Source organism: Crocuta crocuta, unplaced genomic scaffold, assembly GCF_008692635.1.
Source record: "Crocuta crocuta isolate KB4526 unplaced genomic scaffold, BGI_CrCroc_1.0 scaffold619, whole genome shotgun sequence".
Lineage (NCBI taxonomy): Eukaryota > Metazoa > Chordata > Mammalia > Carnivora > Hyaenidae > Crocuta > Crocuta crocuta.
This window is the reverse complement of record NW_027533395.1, coordinates 1,478,043-1,503,150: the sequence shown is the minus strand read 5'-3', so window position 1 is coordinate 1,503,150 and position 25,108 is coordinate 1,478,043. Positions and strand designations below refer to the sequence as shown.

The window sequence follows — 25,108 nt, the reverse complement described above, 5'->3', positions numbered from 1 at the left end:
ATAGATTTATACTTGACTTGCTCTCCATTTCATATTTCTGTCTTATCTTACTGTATTTTTCCATTTCATTATCAAATTTTGGTGGAGAATGCCCTCAGAGCACTGACTAAGCTCAATTAAAATATCGGGGTGCCTGAGTGGGTTAAGTGTCCGACTTGAGCTCAGGTGATGATCTTGTAGCTCGTGAGTTCAAGCCCTGAGTTGGGCTCTGTGTGCACAGCTCAGAGCCTCGAGCCTGCCACTAGTTCTGTGTTTTCCTCTCTCTCTGCCCGTTTCCCACTTGTGCTCTTTCTCTCTCTCCTAAAAATAAACATTAAAAAAATTACTATCAATTAAATCTTTCAGTGGATATCAGTGAGTTTCAGCTGTTCCCCCCTCCCCCCAGTTACCATATTGGATACATCTATCAACTTTACTAGACAGATTCCTCTCCAGTATTTTCTTCCAAGTTTTTCTGCCATTCCATTCATTTGTATATCTTTTTCACTTTACCATTATCAGTATTTATATACAATATTTATATATGTATACAATATTTATATATGTATCTTTTACTATTTACCATGGCACTTCTACCCATTGGCAGACTAGAGTGTTGAAACTCAAGGTATCTGGACATCCCAAAGTTTATTAAGATCAGCGAGTATATAATCTTCCTCCTTACTGTCCTAGAACTTCATTTCAGTTTCTCTGCAGATCCTTGGCTTTGTTTCAGTGTAGGTTACACCACTTCTGCCTGCTCCTCTGCCTTTTGAGAGACAGTGTAGCATAGTGGTTANGGAGAGAGAGAGAGAGCGTGAGCAGGGGAGGGTCAGAGAGAGAGGGAGTCACAGACTGAAACAAGCTCCAGGCTCTGAGCTGGCAGTCATCACAGAGCCCGATACCGGGCTCGAACCCACAAACCGCGAGATCATGACCTAAACGAACGTTGGACGCTTAACCAACTAAGCCACTCAGGCGCCCCTATGTTTTAGTTTTCTTATGGTAAAGTTCCTGGATCATAGGTCTGTCAGGATAAAACCAATTAATGTATACAAAGTGCTTAGAACAGTGCCTGGTGCATAGTAAGTGCTAAGTAAATGTTGACACTTTGGTTGGTATTTTTGATTAGTGTCCTGAGTGTGCAAGTTGGGGTCCTTAGTAGTTCTAGTGTTCTGCATGGGTGCTGTTCATTTTCATACACAGACTTTTTAAAATTTATTTTTATTTATGTTTTATTAAAAAAGTTTATTTACCTTTTTAAAGTTTATTTTTATTTATTTTGAAAGAGAGAGAGAGTGTGTGTGTGTGTGCAAATGTATGAGGGAGGAGAGAGAGAGAGGGAGAGGGAGCGGGAGAATTCCAGGCAGGCTCTGGGCTGTCAATGCAGAGCCTAATTCGGGGCTCCCTCCCACAATTGTGAGATCATGATCTGAGCTAAAATGAAGAGTTGGGGGCACTTATCTGACTAAGCCACCAGGTGCCCCCAGACGTCTTTTTTAGATCAAGGAGTAGCTATGTAATGAGAAGTGTACAACTTGATTTTATTTGCACATGTACACATTTGTGTGACCTCCGCTTTGATCAAGGTAGAGCGCATTTGCAGCACCTGAGAAGGCTCCCTTGTGCCCCTTCTCACTCATCTCCCCACCAGAGGTAACCACTATTCTGACCTCTGTCACCATAAATTAATTTTGCTGTCTTTGAACTTCGTGTAAATAGAATCATTTGTGGGGCGCCTGGGTGGCTCAGTCTGTTAAGCCTCTGACTTTGGCTCAGGTCATGATCTCACGGTTCGTGGGTTCGAGCCCGTGTCAGGCTCTGTGCTGACAGCTAGCTTAGAGCCTGCAGCCTCTTTCAGATTCTGTATCTCCCTCTCTCTCTGACCCTCCCCTGCTCATGCTGTCTCTCTCTCTCTCTTAGAAATAAATGAAACATTAAAAAAAATAGAATCATTTGTTTGTACTCTGTGAAAGTGATCAATATTGTTTCAGTAATTTGTTTTTTAAATTTCTGGGTAGTACTCTGTTGTACGAATACATTATAATCTTCCCATTCTGCTGATGGACATTTGAATTCCTTTTTATGTGTGGAAAAAACTCACAAAAACACAAGATACCCACTTCAGAAACCTTTCAGCATTTTAAAAAGGGAATGTTTATTATAATCTAGGCACTTTGGCTCTTCTGTTTCTCAAACATGCCAAGTATGTTCAAATCCTGGAGACTTTGCCTTTGCCATTCCCTCTCTGCTTTTCCCTCTAACATTTTTGCCAAGACTCTTACATCGCTGTTTCCTTCGCATTATTCTGGTTCCAGCCCCCGTGTTGCTTGTCATAGAGGCCTGCTTTAATCTAGTCTAATGTAGTCCCCCTGTATAATTTGTCTTCAAGGTACTTATCACTGTCTCAATTTGTTTGTTGTCTTTCCCCCACTCTAGAATGAAAACTCTGAAAGCAGAAATCTTACCTGTCTTGTTCACTGCTGTATCCCTAGTGCTTAGCACCAAAAAGGTGCCCAATAGGTATTTGTAGAATGAATGAATGCCTGATCTGTGCATATGTTTTTTCTTTCTAGAAGGTGGGCATATTCGTTTTTATTCATTTCTTCTTTCTCATTTTTCCTCTTCTTTCTCTTTTTTCTTGTATACTCGTTGAAATGTTTTAGGATGTTTACCTCAGCATCTGCCTAGATGTGGTGTTTTGGAGCTTCCCTTACTAGTGAAGAGAAGGTGAGACTTGCTGACAGTCCATTACCAATATGAACCTAGAACCCCAGGCCATTAAATTTGGAAAGCCTGTCAAGAGCTGTTCCATGGCTTTTCTTCCCAGGTTTATGGAGATGTAATTGATGTATTATTGAGATTATAAATGATATATAACATTGATATATAATTTTAAGGTGTACAGTGTGGTGATTTGATACCCATATATATTGTGGAATGATTGTGATGATAAGGTTAATTAAAATATTCATGCATGGGGCTCCTGGGTGGCCCAGTCAGTTGAGCGTCTGACTTTAACTCAGGTCATGATTTCACGGTTTGTGAGTTCTAGCCCTGTGTTGGGCCCTGTGCTGTGAGCATAGAGCCTGGAGCCTGTTTCGGATTCTGTGTCTCCGTCTCTCTCTGTCCCTCTTCTGCTGCTCTCTCTCTCTCAAAAATAAATAAACATTAAAAAAAACCCCATTCATCCATCATCTCACATAGGCATATGCATGTTGTTGCAAATGGCAAGATTTCCTTCTTTTTTGTGGCTGAATGCTATTCCATTGTATGTGTATACCATATTTTCTTTATCCATTCATTTATTGACAAGACACTTAGGTTGTTTCCATATCTTGGTTATTGTGAATAATGCTACAGTGAACATGGGGATGCCAGTATCTCTTTAATGAGACAGTGATTTCATTTCCTTTGGATATATACCCGGAAGTGCGACTGCTAGAGCATATCATAGTTTTATTTTTGATATTTTGAGGAACCTCTATACTGTTTTCTGTAGTGGCTGTTCCCAGCAGTGCACAGAGGTTCCCTTTCTGCACATCCTCGCCAGTGCTTCTTTTTACAAATTGGCAAGTTGAAGCCCAGGGGAGGGCAGGAAACTAAACTTTATAGAATGAATGTATAAGAATTGGGACTTAAACTCAAGACATTTTGCTTTTAAATGTTTTTTTTTTAATTTTTAAAATTTTTATTTTTAGAGAAAGAAGGACAGAGCATGAGTGGGGGAGCAGCAGAGAGAGAGGGAGACACAGAATCTGAAACAGGCTCCAGGCTCTAAGCTGTCAGCACAGAGCCCAATGTAGGGCTTGAACTCAGGAATGGCGAGATCATGACCTGAGCTGAAGTCAGATGCTTAACTGACTGAGCCACTCAGGCGCCCCTAGACGTTTTGCTTTTAGATTTTTTTCCAGTTTTATTGAAAAATAACTGACAGACATCACTGTAAAAGGTGATCATTTTATTTACATATATTGTGAATTGATTACCTCGGGTTTTGTTAACCTCTGTCATCTCATGTAGATACAATATAATAGACTTTTGATAGATTAACCCTGGTAACTCTGGAAATTACAGTGAATTTCTGTTAAATTACTTTACTGCTACTAGAGTTGGCATATATTGTACTCAAGAACACAATAAAGTAAATGAATAACTAACTTGCTTAGTATAACTAGCATTTCTTGCATATTAGGCATTGGAAGAGTTTGGCTTTAGATTTTAAAATCTTGATATTTGGTTATTTGACCCTGAAGGGATATGAAGTGATGTGCACTTAAGACATTGTGGTTGGATTGCCTTAAGATGTAACGCGTAAAAAGTTGTATGACTTGAGTCTTTCAGAGAGAAGTTGTTCTGCAGGTCATGGGATTGGCAGTCCCTGAGGTTTAGGAATAAAAGACTTCATTGATTTACCATTTACCATTGGGTTGGGGGGATTTGAAACCACTCCTGAGTTTGATGGTAGGTGATATTAGGATTGATATGTTGCCTTGTTCTTTTTTATACTATGCCTATTATATCTTTATTTCTGAGAAAATGTGTTAAAGCCTAAGATGGCATTTCTGTGGGATTACAGTGGCTTTGCTGTATTTGCTGCTTTGCCAGAAGGATTTAAAAGCCCGGATCAACAGAGGTCATAGTGTAGTCATAAAATGCTTCTTTCCCTTCCTCATGGTGCCATAGCAGTTTCTTTGTACTTTTATTCTATTTCGCATGATTTGCCTAGTGCTGTGGGGTTATCATGTGTCTAATATGTCTGTCTCTGCCAATCATTGTGAGCTTCTTGAGGATCAGCTCTGTAGTTTCATCTTTGTAACCTCATAGTGCTTAAATTAGTGTCTTGCAACATTTAGGTGGGTTTTTTGTTTTGTTTTTTTACAACAAAAAATTTTGTTATGTATTTATTTTGAGAGCGAGCGAGCATGAGTCAGGGAGGGGCAGAGGGAGAGGGAGGGAGAATCCAAGACAGGCTCCGTGCTGTTAGCACAGAGTGACGTGGGGCTTGGACCCATGAATGGTGAGATCATGACCTGAATTGAAGTTGGACGTTTTAACTGACTGGGACACCCATGCACCCCTAGGTGTTTCTTATGTGTTTGTGGTATTTCAGTGATGCTGAAAGAATTATTCAATGATATGTCTAGTCCAGGGCCTTGTTTTACTTGTAAGGAAACCAGGAAACACAATGACTCAACTCTATTTCATCTAGATGGCTGGAACACCTGTGTTCTAGTCTCAGTTCTGCTGGTTGGTCCATTATGCCTTGCTGCTCCTCAGCTGCTGCTGGTTTTCTACAAAGAGGAGGGTTGTGAAAGGGGAGGAAAAACACGAGAGGACATAAACAAATTACATTCATGGTACTGATGTGCTCTACCAGTCAGATATTTTACTTTCTAAGAGCAGAGTCTTAATTTCTGAAATTCCCCCCCACCCTCAAAACTCTGTAATACAGAGTTCCACACTTCTCTCATTCTTCCACCCTAGAAGCATTGTTATCTATGTTCCATGGGTAGAAGTACTGGCCGGAGATGGAGACTCTATGTTGTCAGTTTCCAGTCACATTTCAGGCACCTTGGGTGGTAAATTCCGATTGCCTGTGATGATGACAGAGAGTAATGAGACAAGGCCCTTGGCTGAATTTTTCCCCCTGCTTCAAATGGGGAAGAATGATGAAAAGAATTTAACTTCTTAGGAAATCTGGTACTTTGGATGGAATTGTTTTTCCCTCCTCTCCTATTCCTTTTTGCTTATTAGAAAATATTGATTTTGAAATAGAGAAAGTGAGTTTATTAGATTTGGGGTGGACATTGATTAGCTGTAACCCAATTATAAATCCTCAGAGGGCCATGTTTGTAAACAGGCGCTTCTCACACCCATGAACTAGTGGTTCCTGCTATTCCCGCTAATCAACTGGTTGAAGCTGAACACATGAAAGATCTATATCCACTAAGTTTAGAATTGCATTGCTTTTGATTTATTTTAATAGGATCCTGTTGATTTCCAATTTATTTTCCCTCGATAAGGACATCTTCCTCTTGACAACCTATTTAAAAGACACCGGAATGTTTTGAACAGAGGCTGTATTTCATTCTTTAAGGCAAAGGCATGATCAATATAGTGTAAATTGCCCAAAAGAATCTTCTCTTTCTCTCTCTCTCTCGGATGTTGTTGTTATTTTTTTCCTTCAGTTTTCTTTGGACCATAGTGCTTATAAAAAAAAAAAAAGGATGAGATATAGTCCCTGTGCCAAAGATGCTGAATATCTAGTGGAGAAATTTTCTGTGCTTATGTTTTTTGTGCTCAAAGGTAAATCTCCTTTTTGGCTATTTATTAGAAAAAGACAATGAGATACAGTCTTTTAGGCTGTTGGATGCATCTCTTCCTTAAATAAAATTTTGATTTTGATTTGACATACAGCACATATTTTCCAAAAGTCATTGAACAAAATTAATTTTGTTCTGCTGCTTTGGGTTTGTTTGGAAGTAAAATCAGGCTCCTTGCTACTGCCCACACTTGCCATTGGGTGAGATTAGTTTCACAACTAGAGCCTAGAATTTAAGAGAGAGTCAGGAATTTTGTCGACAGTAGAAAGAATCTGGGAAGTGAGGGGAATGTGTAAATTCACAGTGGAGACCTGTGGGATTTCAAGTTCTCCCTTGTAAAAAATTGAAATTCCTTGAAACAAGATGGGGAAATTGGGTATGATTCATGAAATTGCTTTTATATAGAATTGAAAAGTACAGTGAGGTTTGATCTGTGATAGTGTTATAAATATATATATATGCATGCATATAATTAGATTTGAAAGGAGTAGATTGTTATATTTTGTTATTTTGAAATCAGATTTAATTTTTGTCCTTATAACTGCTGTTTTCTGCCTCGGGTCTCTTTCGAGAGGAATTTCTGAAGACCGTCAAGTGCAGTATGATTTATGAGGCAGTGAAGGCCAAGTACTTTGCAGTGATGAGGACTTACTTACTTTGGGGAAATCAATGGAGCACATCAGTCTGCAGCACACTTCCTGCCTTAATGGTCTTGAGCTCAATCAATACTTGTAATTTAACTTCACCATCAGTCTGTGGGCAATGTGTGCTTTGCAGCCTTCCTTCCATCAACCTCAAATATATGGCCAGATCTATTCTAGTTGGAGCTAGTTACACTTTCTTTCCTGGTTTTGGATCTGGTGTAACCCTTGTCTACTGGCATGTTTTAAAGATGTAAAATGTGTTTTGCCGTAGGCCAAGTAATGATTTAAGCCTTGAAATTACCTGGTCAGGGGATGAAGTGTTGGACAGATGCACAAGATCTGTTACATGGTTTATCATTTTTCTCTTCTTCCTAAAAAAGTTCCCATTAAGAGCTTTTCAACAGACTATCCAGCATCTTGGAGAGCATTTATAGCACGTACTCTGGCTTTCTTTTCACAGATTCTCTAACCATGGCACAGGTGGAGAAACGAGGGGGTTTGCTCCGGAAATCTTCAGCCTCCAAAAAACCGCTGAAGGAAAAAGTGGTGCTGATGTATGATGAGATCTTCATGGTAAGGCCTGGAGCTCTGACAATTCTGCAAAGATTGACTCCTTAGTTTCTTGTACCAAAATGGGAAATAAGTTCACCTCTGCTACCTTCCAGTTCGTTAGAGGAAGAATGAGAGCGAGGATGAGAGTGAGCTCTCTTCTGGTAGACATTATGATCATGTGTTAATTTACATAGATTGTTATTATGTTGTTCTTACAGATTGTTGCCATGAGCTGGGTAAAATAATTGAAAGGAGGGAGGAAACCCTGGAAAGGTTTTTTTCTGAATATATATTTTAAAAAATGTTTATTTTGAGAGAGAGTGTGTGTGAGTGGGGGAGGGTCAGAGAGAGAAGGAAAAGGAGAATCCAAAGAAGGCTCCATGCTCTCAGTGCAGAGCCCAATGCGGGGCCTGAACCCATGAACCATGAGATCGTGACCTGAGCTGATACCAAGAGTCAGACGCTTAACTGACTGAGCCACCCAGGCATGCCATTTTTTCTGAATATCTTTAAGAAATTTGTCATCTGCATGACCCAACTTAAGGACTCTTCACCCTAAATGTTCCTTGAAGTTCCTTTAGGCCCTAGAATTCTATGATTCTAAAAGATGAAATATTGGGGCACCTGGGTGGCTCAGTCGGTTAAGCGTCCAACTTTGGCTCAGGTCATGATCTCATGGTTCATGGGTTTGAGCCCTGCGTCGGGCTCTGTGCTGACAGCTGGCTCAGAGCCTGGAGCCTGTTTCAGATTCTGTATCTCCCTCTGTCTTTGACGCTCCCCTGTTCATGCTGTCTCTCTCTCAGAAATAAATAAAACATAAAAAAAAAAAAAGATGAACTATTATATTTCATCTCAAGTTCCTTATGGACAGAACAGTTGCTTAGTCTATCTCATTCTTCAACTCTATAAGATAACTGATGAATTGTTAGTGACTAGGTTGGGGATTTCTTTGGGTCTTCATTATTGCTGATAGACCACAATCCAAGCCTTTGTTGTGAAATTTACCCTATCAGGGAAGATGAGAGTAGTTAGATACTCTGAAGGGGTACTTACTATCTGAAATTCTGATCATAACTAGTATATGTAAAACAGAATAATACTTCTAAAAAGAGTTATGAGGTATTGAAATTTTACGATGTGCCTGGCTAAGTGCATCACTAAGTACATCATCTCTAATTCTGACAAGACTGTTGCAAGAGTGCTGTGTTTTCACATGTGCCATGTAAAAGAGCATTTTACAGATGGGGAAACTAGGGGTCACATCTGGAAGGTGATGGAGCCATGGTTTGAACCCTATGTTAGATTCCAGGGCCCTTATTTGTTCAACTTTCCTACATGGCCCAGAATAAATAATGTGGGCAAGTAAAACATCTAACTCTTGGGAAACCTTAGAGATAGAGTTTGATATGCAGAAAATTAATACAGAATTGTGCAGGTCAGTATAGGTAGTTATATAGAGCAAATGAGTGGGTACTCAGCCCTGTTAGGGCTTTCTCTCTATATGAAGTAAGGTTGGCATACATAGAACTATTGATTGAGTGTTGAGGATGGGAAGTGACAACACCATGAGTAGTCTGAGTTTCATATGTAGATAGCAAAAATGACATTACAGAAGTGTGAGAGGCAAAGTGTGACCCCTCCTAGGAGAAAGGGATAGAAAGAAATCTCTAAATGATGACCTTATGAGAAGGCCAGAAATGTTGCTTCTCTCTGTGATTCTCAGTTCAAAATCCAGAAGAGATTCCTAGTAAAGTATTTTCTTATTAGATCAGGAGTTCATAACTAATGAAGGTAATAGTTCTTGGTAGTAATTTTAAAAGATCCACTTAAGGGTGATAGTGGGTGATTGATCTATTTATTTTATGTCATTAGTTTTCCTTTAAAGTCAAGGTTCTCTTTTTCTTATTTTGTTCCTTAACCAGAAGCCTCTGACTCTTTAGAATTTCTGTTTGAAAATTATTGCTAAGAAGTTTTGGCTTTTAGCACTATACTTTTGTTAACCTTTTGGACCAATTTGGATTAAGGAAGACCATATTAAAAGCTCTGTACAGTGGACTAAATACATACAGGAGGGCAAGTGAAAGCAGTCAACACAGGATGTTGTAAAAGCATGCAGTACTGCTGATGTGATCTAGGTTCTGGCTCCTGTACCGGTGTAAGTAATTTCACTTTGTGGACCCTGTTTCCTAAAAGGAGGATACTGATAACATCTACTCCTCCTGGCTCTCTGGGCCATTGTATTTCACGTATGTGAAAGGGCTTTGAAGAACATACAGATGCGATAGGGACATCATAATGTGACTAGCTTAATCAGTTGGTTAGGTTTACTTCTTGCTAGAAGAGAAAGATTTGGGGGAGATTCTTCGAGCCATTATTTAACTTGTGGCACAGGGAATATATCTGTGCAAAATGTCTTCCATTTGGGGGAAAAAGCCTCTAAAATGGTTGTTCCCTATTATAGCAGTTTAGAAAGACCAAACATTTTCAAAGTTAATTTTGAAAGGTAAGGTTGATTATGTGTCAGTGACCCTTTCAGATGTGTTCTTAATGCTTCATTGTTAGCTGAGGATACTGAACTGCTTATTTTCTGGTTTCAGACAGAGGACCCCAGTAAGTGCAGTCCGCGATTTTGGGAGGAGCTCTTCCTTATGAAGGTAAACTTAATGGTATCTCTGGATTTTCCTGCTAACGAAATTGCCTTCTCCTGTGTTCTTCATGTGACACTAAAATCACTCACATTAAATACAGTACACTGAAAATGTTACTAAAAATAATATCCCTGCTGTTCCCTTGGTAGGTGAATTTAGAGTACCTAGAAGGCAAGTTGGAATCTCTTGATGGTGAGGAGTTAATGAAGATCAAGGACAATATTAATTGCTTATTTCAACACTGTATCCAGGCTCTGGGAGAAGAACATCCGATTCGAGTTGTCAACGCACTGCAGGTATATAGCTGGGATACTGGGGAAGTCCTGTTTAACAGGGGAAAGGAAAGGAATTGTAACACATCTGTTGGGACCTGAGGAAACTAAAATTGCCCTTAGGTATGAAGGATTTTTTTCCCCCTTTAAAAAAAAATTTTTTGGGGCACCTGGGTGGCTTAGTCGGTTAAGCATCCGACTTCAGCTCACGTCATGATCTCACAGTTCGTGGGTTTGAGCCCCGCGTTGGGCTTTGTGCTGACAGCTAGCATGCTGTCTGTCTGTCTCTCTCTCTCTCAGAAATTTAAAAAAAAAAAATTAAAAAAAATTTTTTTAAATGTTATTTATTTTTGAAAGAGAGAGAGAGAGAGAAGGGAAGGGGCAGAGAGAAAGGGAGACACAGATCCGAAGCAGGCTCCAGGCTCTGAGCTGTCAGCACAGAGCCCGATGTGGGGCTTGAACTCACTAGCCATGAGATCATGACCTGAGCCAAAGTCAGATACTTAACTGACTGAGCCACCCAGGTGTCCCTCTTCCGCCCTTTTAATAATAAACATCTATGCCATGTTTGTTGAGCCATCTTCCTGGTTAGACAGATTAACACTTATACTAGTTATCTTGTTCATTGTATAATTTGATCAAATGCCAAGGTAGATTGACAGAATTCTTGATTATTTGAGGAAAGGAAGAGATAGAGGGGAAACTATGATGTAGGGATAGTCTATAGCAAAAATCAGAAGAGATTAAAAATTTTTTTTTTATTTTAGAGAGAGCGTGGGCAAGCATGAGGGAGAGGGGCAGAGGGAGAGAGAATTTTAAGCAGGCTCTGTGCTGAGCTCTGTGCTGATGCAGGGCTCGACCCCACAATTCTGGGGTCATGACCTGAGCTGAAATCAAGAGTCAAACACTCATCTGACTGAGCCACCCAGGTGCCCCTGGAACTTTTGATAGATTGGGTTTAAGTTTCTAACTTCCTAGTTGGGTAAATCACTTTGTGAGCCCTAGTTTTCTCATCTATAGATTGTAGAAATTACCTATTGAGTTGATGACCCAGAAAGAAGGACCATGTTTATCTTGTAGTTGTGTTAACCTTTGGCACAGTAAATTCTGCATTTCGGGTGTTGCAGTTGTAGGGGCTCACTGAAAGCTGAAATGGAAGTTGGAAATTGTACTTCCTGTCATTGCAGTGGCTCACTCTGGAGGCGTGAATGGTAAACTGTTTTTAGTTCAGTGGAAGTAAATTGACATTAAGTCACTTGGTAACCCATAAAAATATAGTACATTATTAAAATGGTTGATAATTGTTGAGCTTTAACAAAGCTTCAGACACTATTCTTGGAGCATTAATAAAGTTCCAGGGACTATTCCAAGTGCTTCGCAGTGTTTATTCACATAGTTCTCACAACATCCCTATGAGATCCCTATGAGATGGGTGCTGTTATTGTCATTCCCCTTTAATGGATGAAAAAACTGAGGCCCTAAAATGTTAACTAACTTGTCCAGGTTTACACAGCTAGTCAGTAGTGAATGGAGATTGTATGAATTTAAGATTTTTTTCATGTTTATTTTTTTATTTTGAGAGAGATAGAGAGAGAATGGGCGAGCACGAGCAGGGGAGTAGTAGAGAGAGAGGGAGAGAGAGTCCTAAGCAGGCTCCATGCTGTCAGTGCATAGTTCAACATGGGGCTTGATCTCATGAACTGTGAGATCATGACCTGAGTCGAAATCAAGAACCAGTCGCTCAACCGACTGAGCCATCCAGGCACCCCATGAATTTAAGTTTTGAAGCAATTGGTTGTTATCATATGGACCAAAATAACTTTTGTAGTTCTTGAAAATACTAAGAATTATGTAAAGATTATAGTGAATTTCAAGTAAAGGAAAAGTTCCACCAATCCCATGACTCGAGCCAAGAACTGGTTTTATTTTTGAATTCACCTTCTAGTCTTAATGCAGTCTTCGAAAAGAGGATGGCTAAAAAACAACAGCCAAAAAGAGGATGACAACAGTTTCAATTGCCATTCCTCTTTCAATGTCTGGATTTTGCCCATAGTAAGACTCAGACGGTTTTGAAGTTTAGAGCGATAGAGCATTTGAATGTTAGCTGTATAAGGAGGAGGCTCTGAGGTGGCACTGTGAGGCGACAGATCCAGTGCCCTTCACATTTTGAGACTTCCTTTCTATAAAAGAATTCTTTCTCTAATCTCTGCAGACCTTGTGTGCGCTCATTCGAGGAGTCCATCAAAAGAATAAGTCTACCTCTGGGTTTGACATTATCAACATGCTGATGGGCTTTGACAAGGCAGAGCTGTGCATGAAGGTGAGGCGGAAGTTGTAGATGGGCTTGTGGGTGGCTGCTTCTGACAGCTGTTTGCCGAGACCATCTGCAGACAGCTAATGTACTCGTAGGTTTGCACTCAGGTGGATGTAAATGGTTGCGTTTCTTCTTGACTTTGGATAATTTTGTTTTACAGATTTGTTTATCTGAATAGAGGAAAATTTGAAATTCAAGTTTGAAGTATCCTTCCCCTGCAGGATAAAGGATGAGCGGTTTATTTTATGATTTATATCATGTGCTCATACATTCTTAAAAACACTTATGAACCCAAATAAAATATAACAAGGGGAGTGTAATATACAAGGGTAACGTTAGTTCTAAACTTAAGTTTTCTTATGTAACACAGTGACTTTATCACTTTATCAAAAGTGTTTGTCACTTTTAAAATAATAGCTTTATTGATAATTCGCATATACAATTACCCTTTTAAAATGTATAATTCAGTGTTTTTGTTTTTTTTTAAGATTTTATATTTAAGTAATCTCTACATCCAACATGGGGCTCGAACTCACAACCCTCAGTTCAAGAGTCACGTGCTGTACCAACTAAGCCAGCCAGGCACCCCTCATTCAGTGGTTTTTAGCATATTCACTGTTAATTGTGGAACATTTTTATCACTCCAAAAAGAATACATGTTCCCATTAGCAGTCATTCTCCATTCCCCCTTCTCTCTAGCCCCTGGCAACCATTTATCTGCGTTATGTCTCTTTTGGTTTACCTGTTCTGGACATCTCATGTAAATGGAATCATACGTGGTCTTCTGTGTCTAGCTTCTTGCGCTTGGCATGTTTTTAGGCGTCACCATGTTGTGGCATTTGTCAGTGCTTCATTCCTTTTCTATGGCTGATGTTTCATTTTATGAATATACCACATCATTTTATTTATTCATCACTTGATAGACATGTGGGATATTTCAGTATTTTGGCTATTATCAATAATATTGCTATGAACATTCATGAACAAGATTTTGTGTGGATGTATGTTTTCAGTTCTCTTGCTTATATACATAGGAGAATTGCTGGGTCATATGATAACTCTATGTTTAATATTTCAAGGAGCTTCCAAACTGTTTTCCAAAGTTACTATACCATTTTACATTTCCATCAGCACTGTATGAGGGTTCCAGTTTTCCCACATCCTTGTCAACAGTTGTTTTTGTCTCTCTTGTATACATATATGTTTTTGGAGAAATATCTATTCAAATCCTCTGCCCATTTCTAGACTGAATTATTTGTTTTTTTATTGTTGAGTTGTAAGAGTTCTTTATATATTTTGGATATAAGTCCCTTATCAGATATCTGATTTGTGATGTTTGACATTATCTTGAATGAATGTTGTTTATAATATGAACTTTGAAGAACTAGTCTTCTGTCATTCACTAAATTTGAAATAATCTATGTGACAAAGAATCCTTATAGTGATAAGGTTATGTTTTACAAGTTATGAATATACAGTTATAAGTACATGAAGACTTAGTACTTGGAGTCAGTTTTCTAAGCCTGTACAGCTCCTGTGAATATATCATGGTAAAATCCCAGATCTCTCTCTCATTCTCATAGTTCTCACTATTGTCTATATGATGCTGATTACTAAGTCTCTATTGTTAGCCTTAACATCCCCTCATGAGGCTGAGTTGTATACTCTGTAAGCAGCTGCTGAATTTACCCACTCATATATCCCTAAAGTATCTCCTGCTTGACATCTACAAAGCGGAACTCCTTGTTTTCCCTTCATCTGTTCTTCCTCATTCATTTGCTATCAGAATGGGCCGATCTGTCGTCTCAGGCACCCAAGCCCAACACTGGAGTCATCCTTGACTCTTCCCCTCATCTTTCATATCCAGATGATCACCATGTTCAGCTAATTTTGCCTCAGTTCATATTTCTCATACCTGTCTTTTGTTTTTTTTCCCCCTACCGCCAGTGTCCCCATTACCTCTCACCTGAGCTCTTTCAGTCATTCTTTTAACAAATGTTGGTTAGGCTCTGATGTGCCAGGCACAGGGGATACATAAGCAAATAAGACATGGCAACTTCCTCAGGAAATTGCTAGATTAGTCCTCATTTGTCTCCCTCTTTTCAGACTTACCATCTTTAAATCTGTCGTCCACACTGATACCACAGTGATGTATCTTACACTCAAATCTCTACTGCTTAAAACCCTTCATTAATTTCCTATCAATAACAGGGTAAAGCCCAAACTCCCTAGTTAGCGTTATATAGCTTTCGTGACCTGCTCCCTCTTTATTTCCCAACCTCTCTCACCACCGTGCCTCACTCTGGACTTCCATAATAATGAACCACTTTTATTCCAACTGCATACCCAGGTCCATTTCATTCCTCATGCGTCTTTGATCACGTTATTGCCTGTCTAGAATTCTTTTCCTCCTCAAGTTTTAACTGACTCCTACCGATTTTTCAAAATATAAGTCACCCCTTAGGAGTCTTGGAATAGGTGAATTCTGAGCTAATACCCTTCTCCATGTATGTTTCTGTCATAGTAACCATTAAATTAAAACTGCTTATTTTTCTCTTCCAGTAGGCTGAAAATGTCTTGAGAACAAAGGTCATTATCTATTTTTTTTGAATTCTTTGAAAGCACAATANCGCACGAACCGCAAGATCATGACCTAAGCGAAAGTCGGACGCTTAACCGACTAAGCCACCCAGGCGCCCCGAAAGCACAATATTTCACACATAGCAGACCTTCACTCTCTATTTGTTGAATTGAAGTAGCTTATTTTGAACCTTCACTCAAGCTTCCAGCATGCTAAATCAGTCTTCATTCATTTTCCTCCTTCATTTAATGTAAAATATTTCTTTTCTTCTTCCTTCTGTTGTAGTGTGTGAGGGTTCCATCTTTTGATTACATTGGGTCTGACAGCTGGTTGTTAGTACAAGTGATATGCTCCAGTCACGTTGTCTAGTAGAATCGACCAAGGTGGACACACTGGTTTTGTTGGATAGTGTATCCAGCCAGTGATAGCCGGTAGTGGCATTGTCTCTTTGTTGTTCAGTGTGCCCACATCAAATGATATATTTTATCAAATAGTGAAACTTATCTATTGTTATTTGACCGTTATTAATCTTTTTTAACTGTTACTAATCTTTAACCACTTTTTTCTTTTTTAACCACTTATTTTTCTTAATTGAATTAATTTAATAGAATTAGTTTATTATTGTTTTTAATTTATTATTTAACCACTATTATTAGCCTTTAAAAATTTACATCATTCTATTAAATTTATTTTAATGTTTATTATTTTTGAGAGAGAGAGAGAGAGGCAGTGTGTAAGCAGGAGAGGGGCAGAGAGAGAGAGGGAGACACAGAATCTGAAGCAGGCTCTAGGCTCTGAGCTGTCAGCACAGAGCCTGAAACAGGGCTCAAACCCATGAGCTGTGAGATCATGACCTGAGCCTAAGTCAGATGCTTAACTACTGAGCCACTCAGGCACCCCTACTTCATTCTATTCTAAAAGTTTATAGGAGAATGACAGGCTACAAACATTCATCTGGTAAAGTAATGAATTCTTTATTATTCTGTGCAGTTGTTCTAAAGCATTTTTCCCCACAGCTACACTTTGAAGTTTTACTTTTCTTTGTCTAATCTTGCACAGCCTAGACCTAAAGGAGTGATACCGTTGCTTCGTTGAATGTTATATACATTACCCTGTGTAACATAAACCCAGAGTTGGACAGAGACACAGTAGAGATGTTATTTGGCATGTTTTAATACTTAACAAATCTCTTTCTCAGAACTTGATGGAGAGTTTGGATTCACTGCTTTGTGCAGAAGGTTCAGAAAGTCTGAAGAGTTTATGTCTGAAACTTCTCCTTTGCTTAGTGACTGTAAGTGACCCACCTGTATGTTTCGTTATCAAGGGTATCATTGACAGTAGGGGCAAGCTTATGTGAATGCTTGAGCCTAAAGTTAGAAAGGAAAAGAGGAAAAACAACTCTCTACTGGGGAATCACATCACTCCATTGTGTGTGAATGTGTAGAAAGAAGTTAGGTGAAGGGGCTTTCACTTCCTGGAAGCTGCTCTTTGGAGCACCTGTTGGCATTTTTAGCCTTCAGGATATTTCTCACCTTAGAGGTACCACCCCTGGAAAATTCTTTGTCTTCTGATTTGTCAGATGTGCCCTTCTCATCAGGTCTCATTTGGAAATAGTTTTTGTGATTCTGAATAGTTATTTGTTCTGATTTTGACATAACTGGAAGCTGGCCCGTACCTTCTACTGGGAGGAGGGTGGGGTGTTGTTCATTTACTTAAGTAATTCCTTCTCCCTGCCATCACTCGAAGTCTTCTGGATCATTAACTTCTTTCTGTGTGTTTGAGGAATGAAACCCCCTGAAAACCGAAGTAAATGCTTACGTGAGGGGGCGAAAGAAACAGGAAGTTCAGAGATTCGGGAAGTTTTAATTCGCTAATTTCTTACCCTTCTGGTGTCTGATGATTCAGGCTCTGGCAGCTTCAGAGGTGCTTTTTGAAAGTCTACTAAGTATCTAGGAGAATGTTTTAACATTTCTGATTCTCTTAGATAGTGGGTGAAGAGTTATACTTGAGATAGCAGAGTGCCTCAGTAAAAGCCTTTTTTCTTTTAAAATTTTTATTTATCTTGAGAGAGAGAGAGAGGGAGAGGGAGAGAGAGAGGGAGAGGGAGAGAGAGAGAGAGAAAACCAACACTGGAGGGGCAGAGAGAGAGGGGACAGAGGATCTGAAACGAGCTCTCTGCTGACAGCAGTGAGTGACGTGGAGCTTGAACCCATGGGATTGTGACATGAGTCAAAGTCAGACGCTTAGCCAACTGAGCCACCCAGGCGCCCCTAAAAAGCCTTTTATTTTATTTAGGTGACAGATAACATCAGCCAGAACACTATCCTAGAGTATGTAATGATCAACAGCATATTTGAAGCAATTTTACAGGTAGGTCATTTCCCCCATCACCTCTTTCTCTTTTGGGTAAACCACCTACTCAAATCTTCTCTGTCAGCATTCCTAGGAACTAGGAGTTAGCACTCATGCGTTTCTGGTTTGTGTTACAGATACTCTCCCACCCCCCAAGTCGCAGGGAGCATGGGTATGATGCTGTTGTCCTTTTGGCTTTGTTGGTGAATTACAGAAAATATGAGGTAAGTGGGTCCCTTACTGGACACTCATAATCTTTCTATAATCTTCCTAAATGTGGCCACTCCTAGAGGACTTTAACATAGAAGACATGTTCTTGGTAAATGGTATACAGATTAACTTTGATTAACAAAATTATTATTTTTTTAATTTATTTCTGAGAGAGACAGACAGCGTGAGCAGGGGAGGGTGAGAGAGAGAGGGAGATACAGAATCTGAAACAGGCTCCAGGCTCTGAGCTAGCTCTTAGCACAGAGCCCAACGCGGGGCTCAAACCCACCAACCATGAGATCATGACCTGAGCCAAAGTCGGACGCTTAACTGACTGAGCCACCCAGGCACCCCTGATTAACCAGATTCTAAAACTTCTATATTAAATGCTTAGGGCAGAGGGTATAGCCATAAGGGAATCCCGTGGTGCCACTTCTAATAAAGTGGGCAAATGTCCCTTAATGTAGTGGTTCCCAAGCCTAACTGATCACTGGAATCACCTAGGAACTTTTCAAAAAGAAGAAATGTCTGGGCTTTACTCTGGACACATTGAATTCAAATCTCTTGGAAGTGGGAACTGGGAATCTGTTGCTGTTGTTGTTGTTGTTGATGATCCTCCTATTGAGTATGATGACTAGCCAGAATTGGGAACCACTGATCTCATGCATCTGTTTTGAAAGATTGGACTTTTGTATGTTGGATTTCCTTAATGCAGTCCACTTGTGTAAGCATCACTGTTGGTCTGGAAACTCTTTCTGATTTTAATGGAGAATTGAAGACAGAGCCTTACTCATGTCAGTTCTGTAGTTCTCTTTGTTCCTGAGTTAATCAGGGACAGATTTATAAGTTTTTGAGATGAAGAGCAGAACTCAGAGATTTGTATTTGATTTTATGCCTCTACCTGATGCTTAAAAGGGAGAATACACGGAAAGGAAGGAGAGGCCCTCAGGAAAGACCAGGGGCCTCACTGGGGATTGCTTTGGAGGGATAGGGAGCATTTGGCATGGAGTTCTGGACACCAGGGTTTGAATGCAGAATCCAGGAGCTGTGTTGAGGTAACCTGACTTTCTTCACTTGGCAAGTAGCAGTGCTGTGAGAAATGAGCCAGCTGGAGGGAGGCTTTTCATTTGTGAGGTTCTGGATCTTCAGCTAGTGATTTTCTTTTAAGATTTATTTTATTTTATTTTAATTTAAAAAAATGTTTAATTTTGAGAGAGAGAGCACAAGAAAGAGAGAGAAAGAGGGAGAGAGAGAAAATGAATGGGGAGGGGCAGAGAGAGGGAGACAGAATCTGAAGCAGGCTCCAGGCTCTGAACTATCAACACAGAGCCCGGTACAGGGCTCAAACCCACAGGCCGTGAAGTCATGACCTGAACCAAAGTTGGATGCTCAACTGACTGAGCCACCCAGGTGCTCCTTAAATGTTTGTTTATTTTTGAGAGAGAGTGCATGAGCGGGGGAGGTACAGAGAGAAATGAGGCAGAGGATCCAAAGCAGGCTCTACTGTGGCAGCAGAGAGCCCAATGCAGGGCTTGAACTATGAACTGCAAGATCATGATCTGAGCTGAAGTTGGACACTCAACAGACTGAGCCACCCAGGCACCCTAAGATTTTATATTTTTTAATTAATTTTTAAATTAATTTTTAAAGTTTATTTATTTTTGAGAGAGAGAGCATGAGTGGAAGGGCAGAGAGAAAGGGAGAGAGACGCCCAAGCAAGCTCTGCGTTGTGAGTGCAGAGCCCAATGCCAGGCTTGGTCTCATGAACCGTGAGATCATGATGTGAGCCAAAATCAAGAGTTGGATGCTTAACTGACTAAGCCACCCAGCTGACCCTAAATTAATTAATTGATTTGTTTGTTTGTTTTGTTTGTTTAAGAGAGAGAGAGTGTATGTATGCAAGAAGGGGAGAGAGAATCTTAAGCAGACTTGATGCTCAGTTCAGCATGGAGCCGAGGTGGGCTTGATCTCATGACTGGGAGATCATGACCTGAGCTGAAATCAACAGTTGGACACTTAACTGACTGAGCCACCCAGGCGCCCTTAAAATTTTTTATTTTTAAGTAGTCTCTACCCCACCATGGGGCATGAGATCAAGAGTCACATGCTTCATCAACTGAGCCGGTCATGTGCCCCCACTTAATGATTTTTGAGATGGTTCCTAGTCAGGTTGAGAGTGATGGGTAACAAAATCTGGAGCTTATTCTTATAAGGAGGAATATGGGAGAAGGAGAGGCTATGAGAAAGGAATGCTTAAAGAGGTGCTGGAATATGTGGAGCAGTGTTCATGTGTTAGAAATTCCCGGAGTTAAAAGAAAGAAAGAAAGAAATCCCAAGAGTTGATTGCTTTAATTTTCTCAGAGTAACTTGTAACTTGTGTGTAACGCTACTAGTAAATATGTAATTTGTCACCAACACCTGTTTTACTGGTGATCTGGTGGGGTTGGCATGGTAGCCATTTTGATCTCTGTCATGTGTAAAAGCCTCTGTGGCCTTATTACAATAGCTAGAAAATAGCAGAGGAAAAATGCAGTTAAGGAAAGTTGAGTTGTACATTGTCGGAAAGCACCATCATCAGTAATGAATATTTTCCTAACATTCTGCTGGGTGCAGGCCACTGTGACACAATGGCTTGGTTTCCTAAATGTGAGCTGAACCTGGTTCAGCCCAGTAGGGCTCTTTGAAATGTCAGCCTGAAAAATTAGACATGGCCAAGGAACTAGAGAAAATCATATTTCTGGAGTGAGGTATGCACTCTAGTCTGTCAGAAGCCTCAGAAGAATTAGTATAGTAAGCAAGGGCAAGCTGGTGGGCATAATTTATCTGGGCTTTGCAGCTTTTGATAGGAGTCACTCACTGGAAACCATTAAGGAGGCCTAGTGACCATGGAGCAGGAAGGTTTTTGACAGGCACATGAGGAATTCCAGATGAACATAGCAAAACCAAAAGCTGGTAAAATTTTATGCAAACTAGTAGGAGAGGGTATGTGCTAGGGAGAGCAGATTCTAGCTACCACCACAATCCAGCCCATGAAGGATGGGGAAAGCTGGAACCTTTGAGTAAGGTGCAGAGGGTTCCAGGAGGCTGGGCGCCCATCTAGACACGGAGAAGGCAAATAAAGTTTTGGACTTCAGGAATGGAAGTGATGGAAAAGACGTCATGTAATAAAAGTAAATAGTTCTTCTTCACCTGAAATAGTGTGTTCCATTTTTGTTATTTCATCTAACGGGATGATGAAAATCATCATCAGGGTGAGGAGCTCTCACCCTGCCAAAAAAAAAAAAAAAAAAAAAAGCCAATGAAAAATGATGAGTATGGTTTAGATCAAATAAAGGCAGAACCCTATTAGAGTGATTCTGTGCAGGCTCACAGAGTTTGTAATTCTGTCTTGTGGATGAAAAGTAGATTACCTTCAGTTTAAACAAATGTGACCAGCGCAACAGGCATATAGTGTTAAGGAAAATCGGTATCTGGTAAAATAGAAATTTTTCACAGCATTAAGATCCTGGCCTTCTAGGTTGGCCCATTCTCCTGTAATGACATGATTCAGTCCCCAACTGGACATGCTATTTCCCAGAAATTACAAGCTCATTTATTTTCCAGTTGCAAATTGATCCTTTTCTTGTTTTTTTTTTTCCTTAAGTTTTCCTTCAAACACGATGAAATTTTAAACGAGCAAATATATAGCTACCATTGTTGAGCCCTCACTGTATACCAAATACTATGCTAAGGATTTTACTTAAGGATTTTACTTTAAGGATTTTAATTCATTTTTAAGTCTCATAGCAACCCTGAGAAAGAAAATATTATCCCCATTTTACAGATGAGGAAGTTGAGCTTAGGTTAATAAAGGTGCCTAACTTGTCACAACTAGTAAGTAGAGGAGCTAGAACTCAAACCCTTGCTTTTAGTCAGCTTCTCTTTTCCTCAACTGCTAAAATAGGTTGTTCTTGGTAATCAGACAATCTTTAATTTTTTTTTTAAATTTATTTCTGAGAGAGAGAGAGACACAGCATCAGCAGGGGAGGGTCAGAGAGAGAGGGAGATACAGAATCTGAAGCAGGCTCTAGGCTCTGAGCTAGTTGTCAGCACAGAGTCCGATGCGAGGCTCGAAGCCACAAACCGTGAGATCATGATCTGAGCCGATGTCAGACGCTTAACTGACTGAGCCACCCAGGTGCCCCCAGATGATCTTTATTATTACCTAAAACAGTGGACTATTAGATGGTGAGTGACAAGGACTTTGAAAGATTATGCCAAGAAACGGTGGCCTGCTCCATCTAGTGTTGTTCTCTCATCGTGGGATCTCTAGGTCAGCCTCCTGCTGATTTTCTTTTCCGAGGAATCACTTGCACCCGACCTTGTTTAATGTCTGTAGCATCAGCAGGATTTGACTGTTGGTTTTAGGAAGCAGTGTGGAGAGCCTTCCTCTTTCAGATCAAGTGATAGAGTGGGTTTTACCTCCTTGGGTTGTGTCATAGAAAACATTATAAACATTTGGTCTGTTAAGAAAGTAAAGCTGTCTCTTTTTCTATTCCCAGTTGACATTCAAAAGATACCCTCAGGACCTTGATTAAATATGGTCTATGTAGGGGGGTTTCTAAGTTTCTCAGTGATGAGTTTTCTTGGTTGCTGTGAAAACTACTGATATTGTTCCTTGCTTTCCTTGGGTTAAAATTGGTGCCTGATCTAGATGAGGTCTTTCCTTACATCCCATGTGTGGGACATTTTTAAGGTGAGCAGGTCGCTGGTTCTCATCCCACTGGTAGGAGATGGTCCAGCTGCTTAATGAGTTAAATATATGTCCATTTCCATATGCTGCCCAGCTGAGATTGGTCTGGAAAAACTCAAGAAATCTTCCAATGCTATAAGTGATGAGACAATCATTAAATCCCAGTGTTCTGACCAGATTGTAGTTTGGGTAATTACATCCCTTTTTTCAGTTCCCCTGCAGTGTTATTTGGGTATCAGATCCATAAATGGCCTCTCTGGCTGTTAAGCAGCTGCCACTTTCCACCCCCAAGGTGGCTTTGTTTTACGGGTGGGTGAATCAGTCCTTGCGTATAGTTTGTGGAATGGTTATGGAGCCTTTGGGATGAGGCTGTAAGTTAGCAACTTATAAATTTGTGCCTTATGGCAAAGAAGCTTTTATGTTCCCCCAAGACTGTTGTCCCTATAGCCTCAGATAATTGGTAGGATAGGACAAAAGAGTTTCGTGGAGTGTTCACTTCTTAGAAATAAATAAGACTGAAAGATGGAAGAAGTGGCAGACACAGACCTGGGCTGATCCAGCCTAGAGAAAATTGCAAGTAGAACAGAACTGGTGTGTGTGTGTGGGGGGGGTGGTTGGCCATGCACACTGAGAGATTTACTGGAAATGGGGGGAGTCAGTTGGCAGAATGGGTTGGATGTGGTATTAGGAGCATCGCTATAGAGAGAGGGCCTTATAGAACCATTTTTGTTAAGACTTTGTTAAATAACTAATGGGTTCTTAACTAGGTCACACTCACCTTGAATCTCTTCCCTTGTTTAATAGTCTGTGAATCCTTATATTGTGAAGCTGTCTATCGTGGATGATGAGGCCACACTCAATGTGAGTATCTAGATCCTTGTATATTATTTTAAGTAGTCACATTTATTTAATTACTTGATGTTTAAAACAGAGAGCAGAGAGCTATTGTGTTAATTTCATCTGGCTATAAAGAGGGAATCGGTATTTCCTTTTAGAGCATCATTGTGACTATTGTCTTTACTCTTCTCATCATGGGAGGAGGGTTTGAAGAGACGTTTGTTTGCTAATTATGATGAAATGGTTGGTTATATTTCATGTCATAATGTGCTGAGGTTGATGATCCTACAGAGCCAGTAAGTTACATTCCTAAGAATAAGAAGGCTTAGATGAGAAATCAGTCACCATGACGTATACTTTAGATATCTTACAATTTTGTGTGTTAATTATACCTCAATAAAGATGAAATTTTAAAAAAAGACACAGCAAGGCTTAGATGACTAAATGATGGGAGATTCCTTCTTGTAGAACTAGCCAGATGGCATTTGCAGCCCAACTTGGTGAAGCCGAAGCATGGAGGATGGTCTGTGTACCTGCTATATGTGTCCTTGAAAGTTTGGGATCTAATATCTGATCTCTGAGTAAGGAAGCAGATGACCAGGTGTCAGGCATATTGCCCTCTTCAGTCTTCTAATTTCTCTTATGAAAAAAGGCACACATGATTCATCCTGTGGCCTTAATTGATCTTTGTGTCATATTTATTAGCAGGTTCTAAAGGGGAAAGTTGATAAGTCACTTTAACATTTACTGGATGCATCTTCCTGTTACCTTCCTGTTTTCCTGTGGTCTGAGAGTGGCTCATCTCTATGCACCTTCATTTAGTGTGAGACTTATTGTTGCTCACTCTGTTTTAGAGACATATGAGAGCTTTTTGTTTGAAGATTCTAACTTTGTCTTATCTTTTGAGGTGAATATGATCCCAGTGAAATTGTCAGTGATCTGGGCTGCTCTGTTTTGCCCTCCCCCTGCCTTGTTGATCTATTAAATAAATTAAGACAGATCAGGAAAATCTGGGGCCCCAAGACTGTAATTAGTATTTTCCCTGGCCTGGCATCACCACCAGCCCCTTATTTGATGTGTGCTATCCTTTTTCTTTCTAGGGAATGGGGCTTGTGATTGCTCAGGCTTTATCTGAGTACAACAGGTAAGTCCACTGTTCCAGAAGGGAAGGGTCTAATTTTCATTTGAATTGGTTGAGTAGAAAACAGGTTTGCTCCAGTGCTTGGGTGAATTTCCCTTACCTATCCTTGAAGAGTATTCCTAAATTTAGCTTCTGGCCAACGTATTTGCTCTAAGCTCAGCTTTATGGCCTTAGCAGAGGTTGTTTCTTTTTTCTTTCTTTTTGAAAGTTTATTTATTTATTTTGAGAGATAAAGAGAGCATGAATGAGAGAGGGGCAGAGCAGGAAAGAGAGAGAACCCCAGGCAGGCTCCGCATTGTCAGTGCAGAGCCCGATGTGGGGCTCAGACTCAAGACCATGAGATCATGACCTGAGTTGAGACTAACAGTTAGACGCTTACCTGACTGAGCCACTCAGGCGCCCCAGCAGGGGGTGTTTCTAATACCTGGGGGAAAGTAGCCACCAGGTTAGCGTCATCTTTTATTTAAGCAATTAGACACATTCTTTTGCAACCTTTGGTATTTTATTGCGGAGTATTTTA

General features: G+C 40.1%; 1 protein-coding gene across 1 annotated transcript in view; it reads left to right on the top strand.

Annotated features, from left to right (window-relative positions):
- Positions 1-25,108, top strand: part of ARMH3 (armadillo like helical domain containing 3) — a 170,625-nt gene that overhangs the window by 5,722 nt on the left and 139,795 nt on the right. Inside the window, exons 2-10 of the mRNA XM_077748423.1 lie at positions 7,410-7,522; positions 10,099-10,155; positions 10,299-10,445; positions 12,634-12,741; positions 16,515-16,607; positions 17,612-17,686; positions 17,806-17,892; positions 23,415-23,471; positions 24,548-24,591. Coding sequence (XP_077604549.1) covers positions 7,421-7,522; positions 10,099-10,155; positions 10,299-10,445; positions 12,634-12,741; positions 16,515-16,607; positions 17,612-17,686; positions 17,806-17,892; positions 23,415-23,471; positions 24,548-24,591 — 770 coding nt within the window. The 5' untranslated portion in view covers positions 7,410-7,420. The remainder of the gene's footprint in view (positions 1-7,409; positions 7,523-10,098; positions 10,156-10,298; positions 10,446-12,633; positions 12,742-16,514; positions 16,608-17,611; positions 17,687-17,805; positions 17,893-23,414; positions 23,472-24,547; positions 24,592-25,108) is intronic.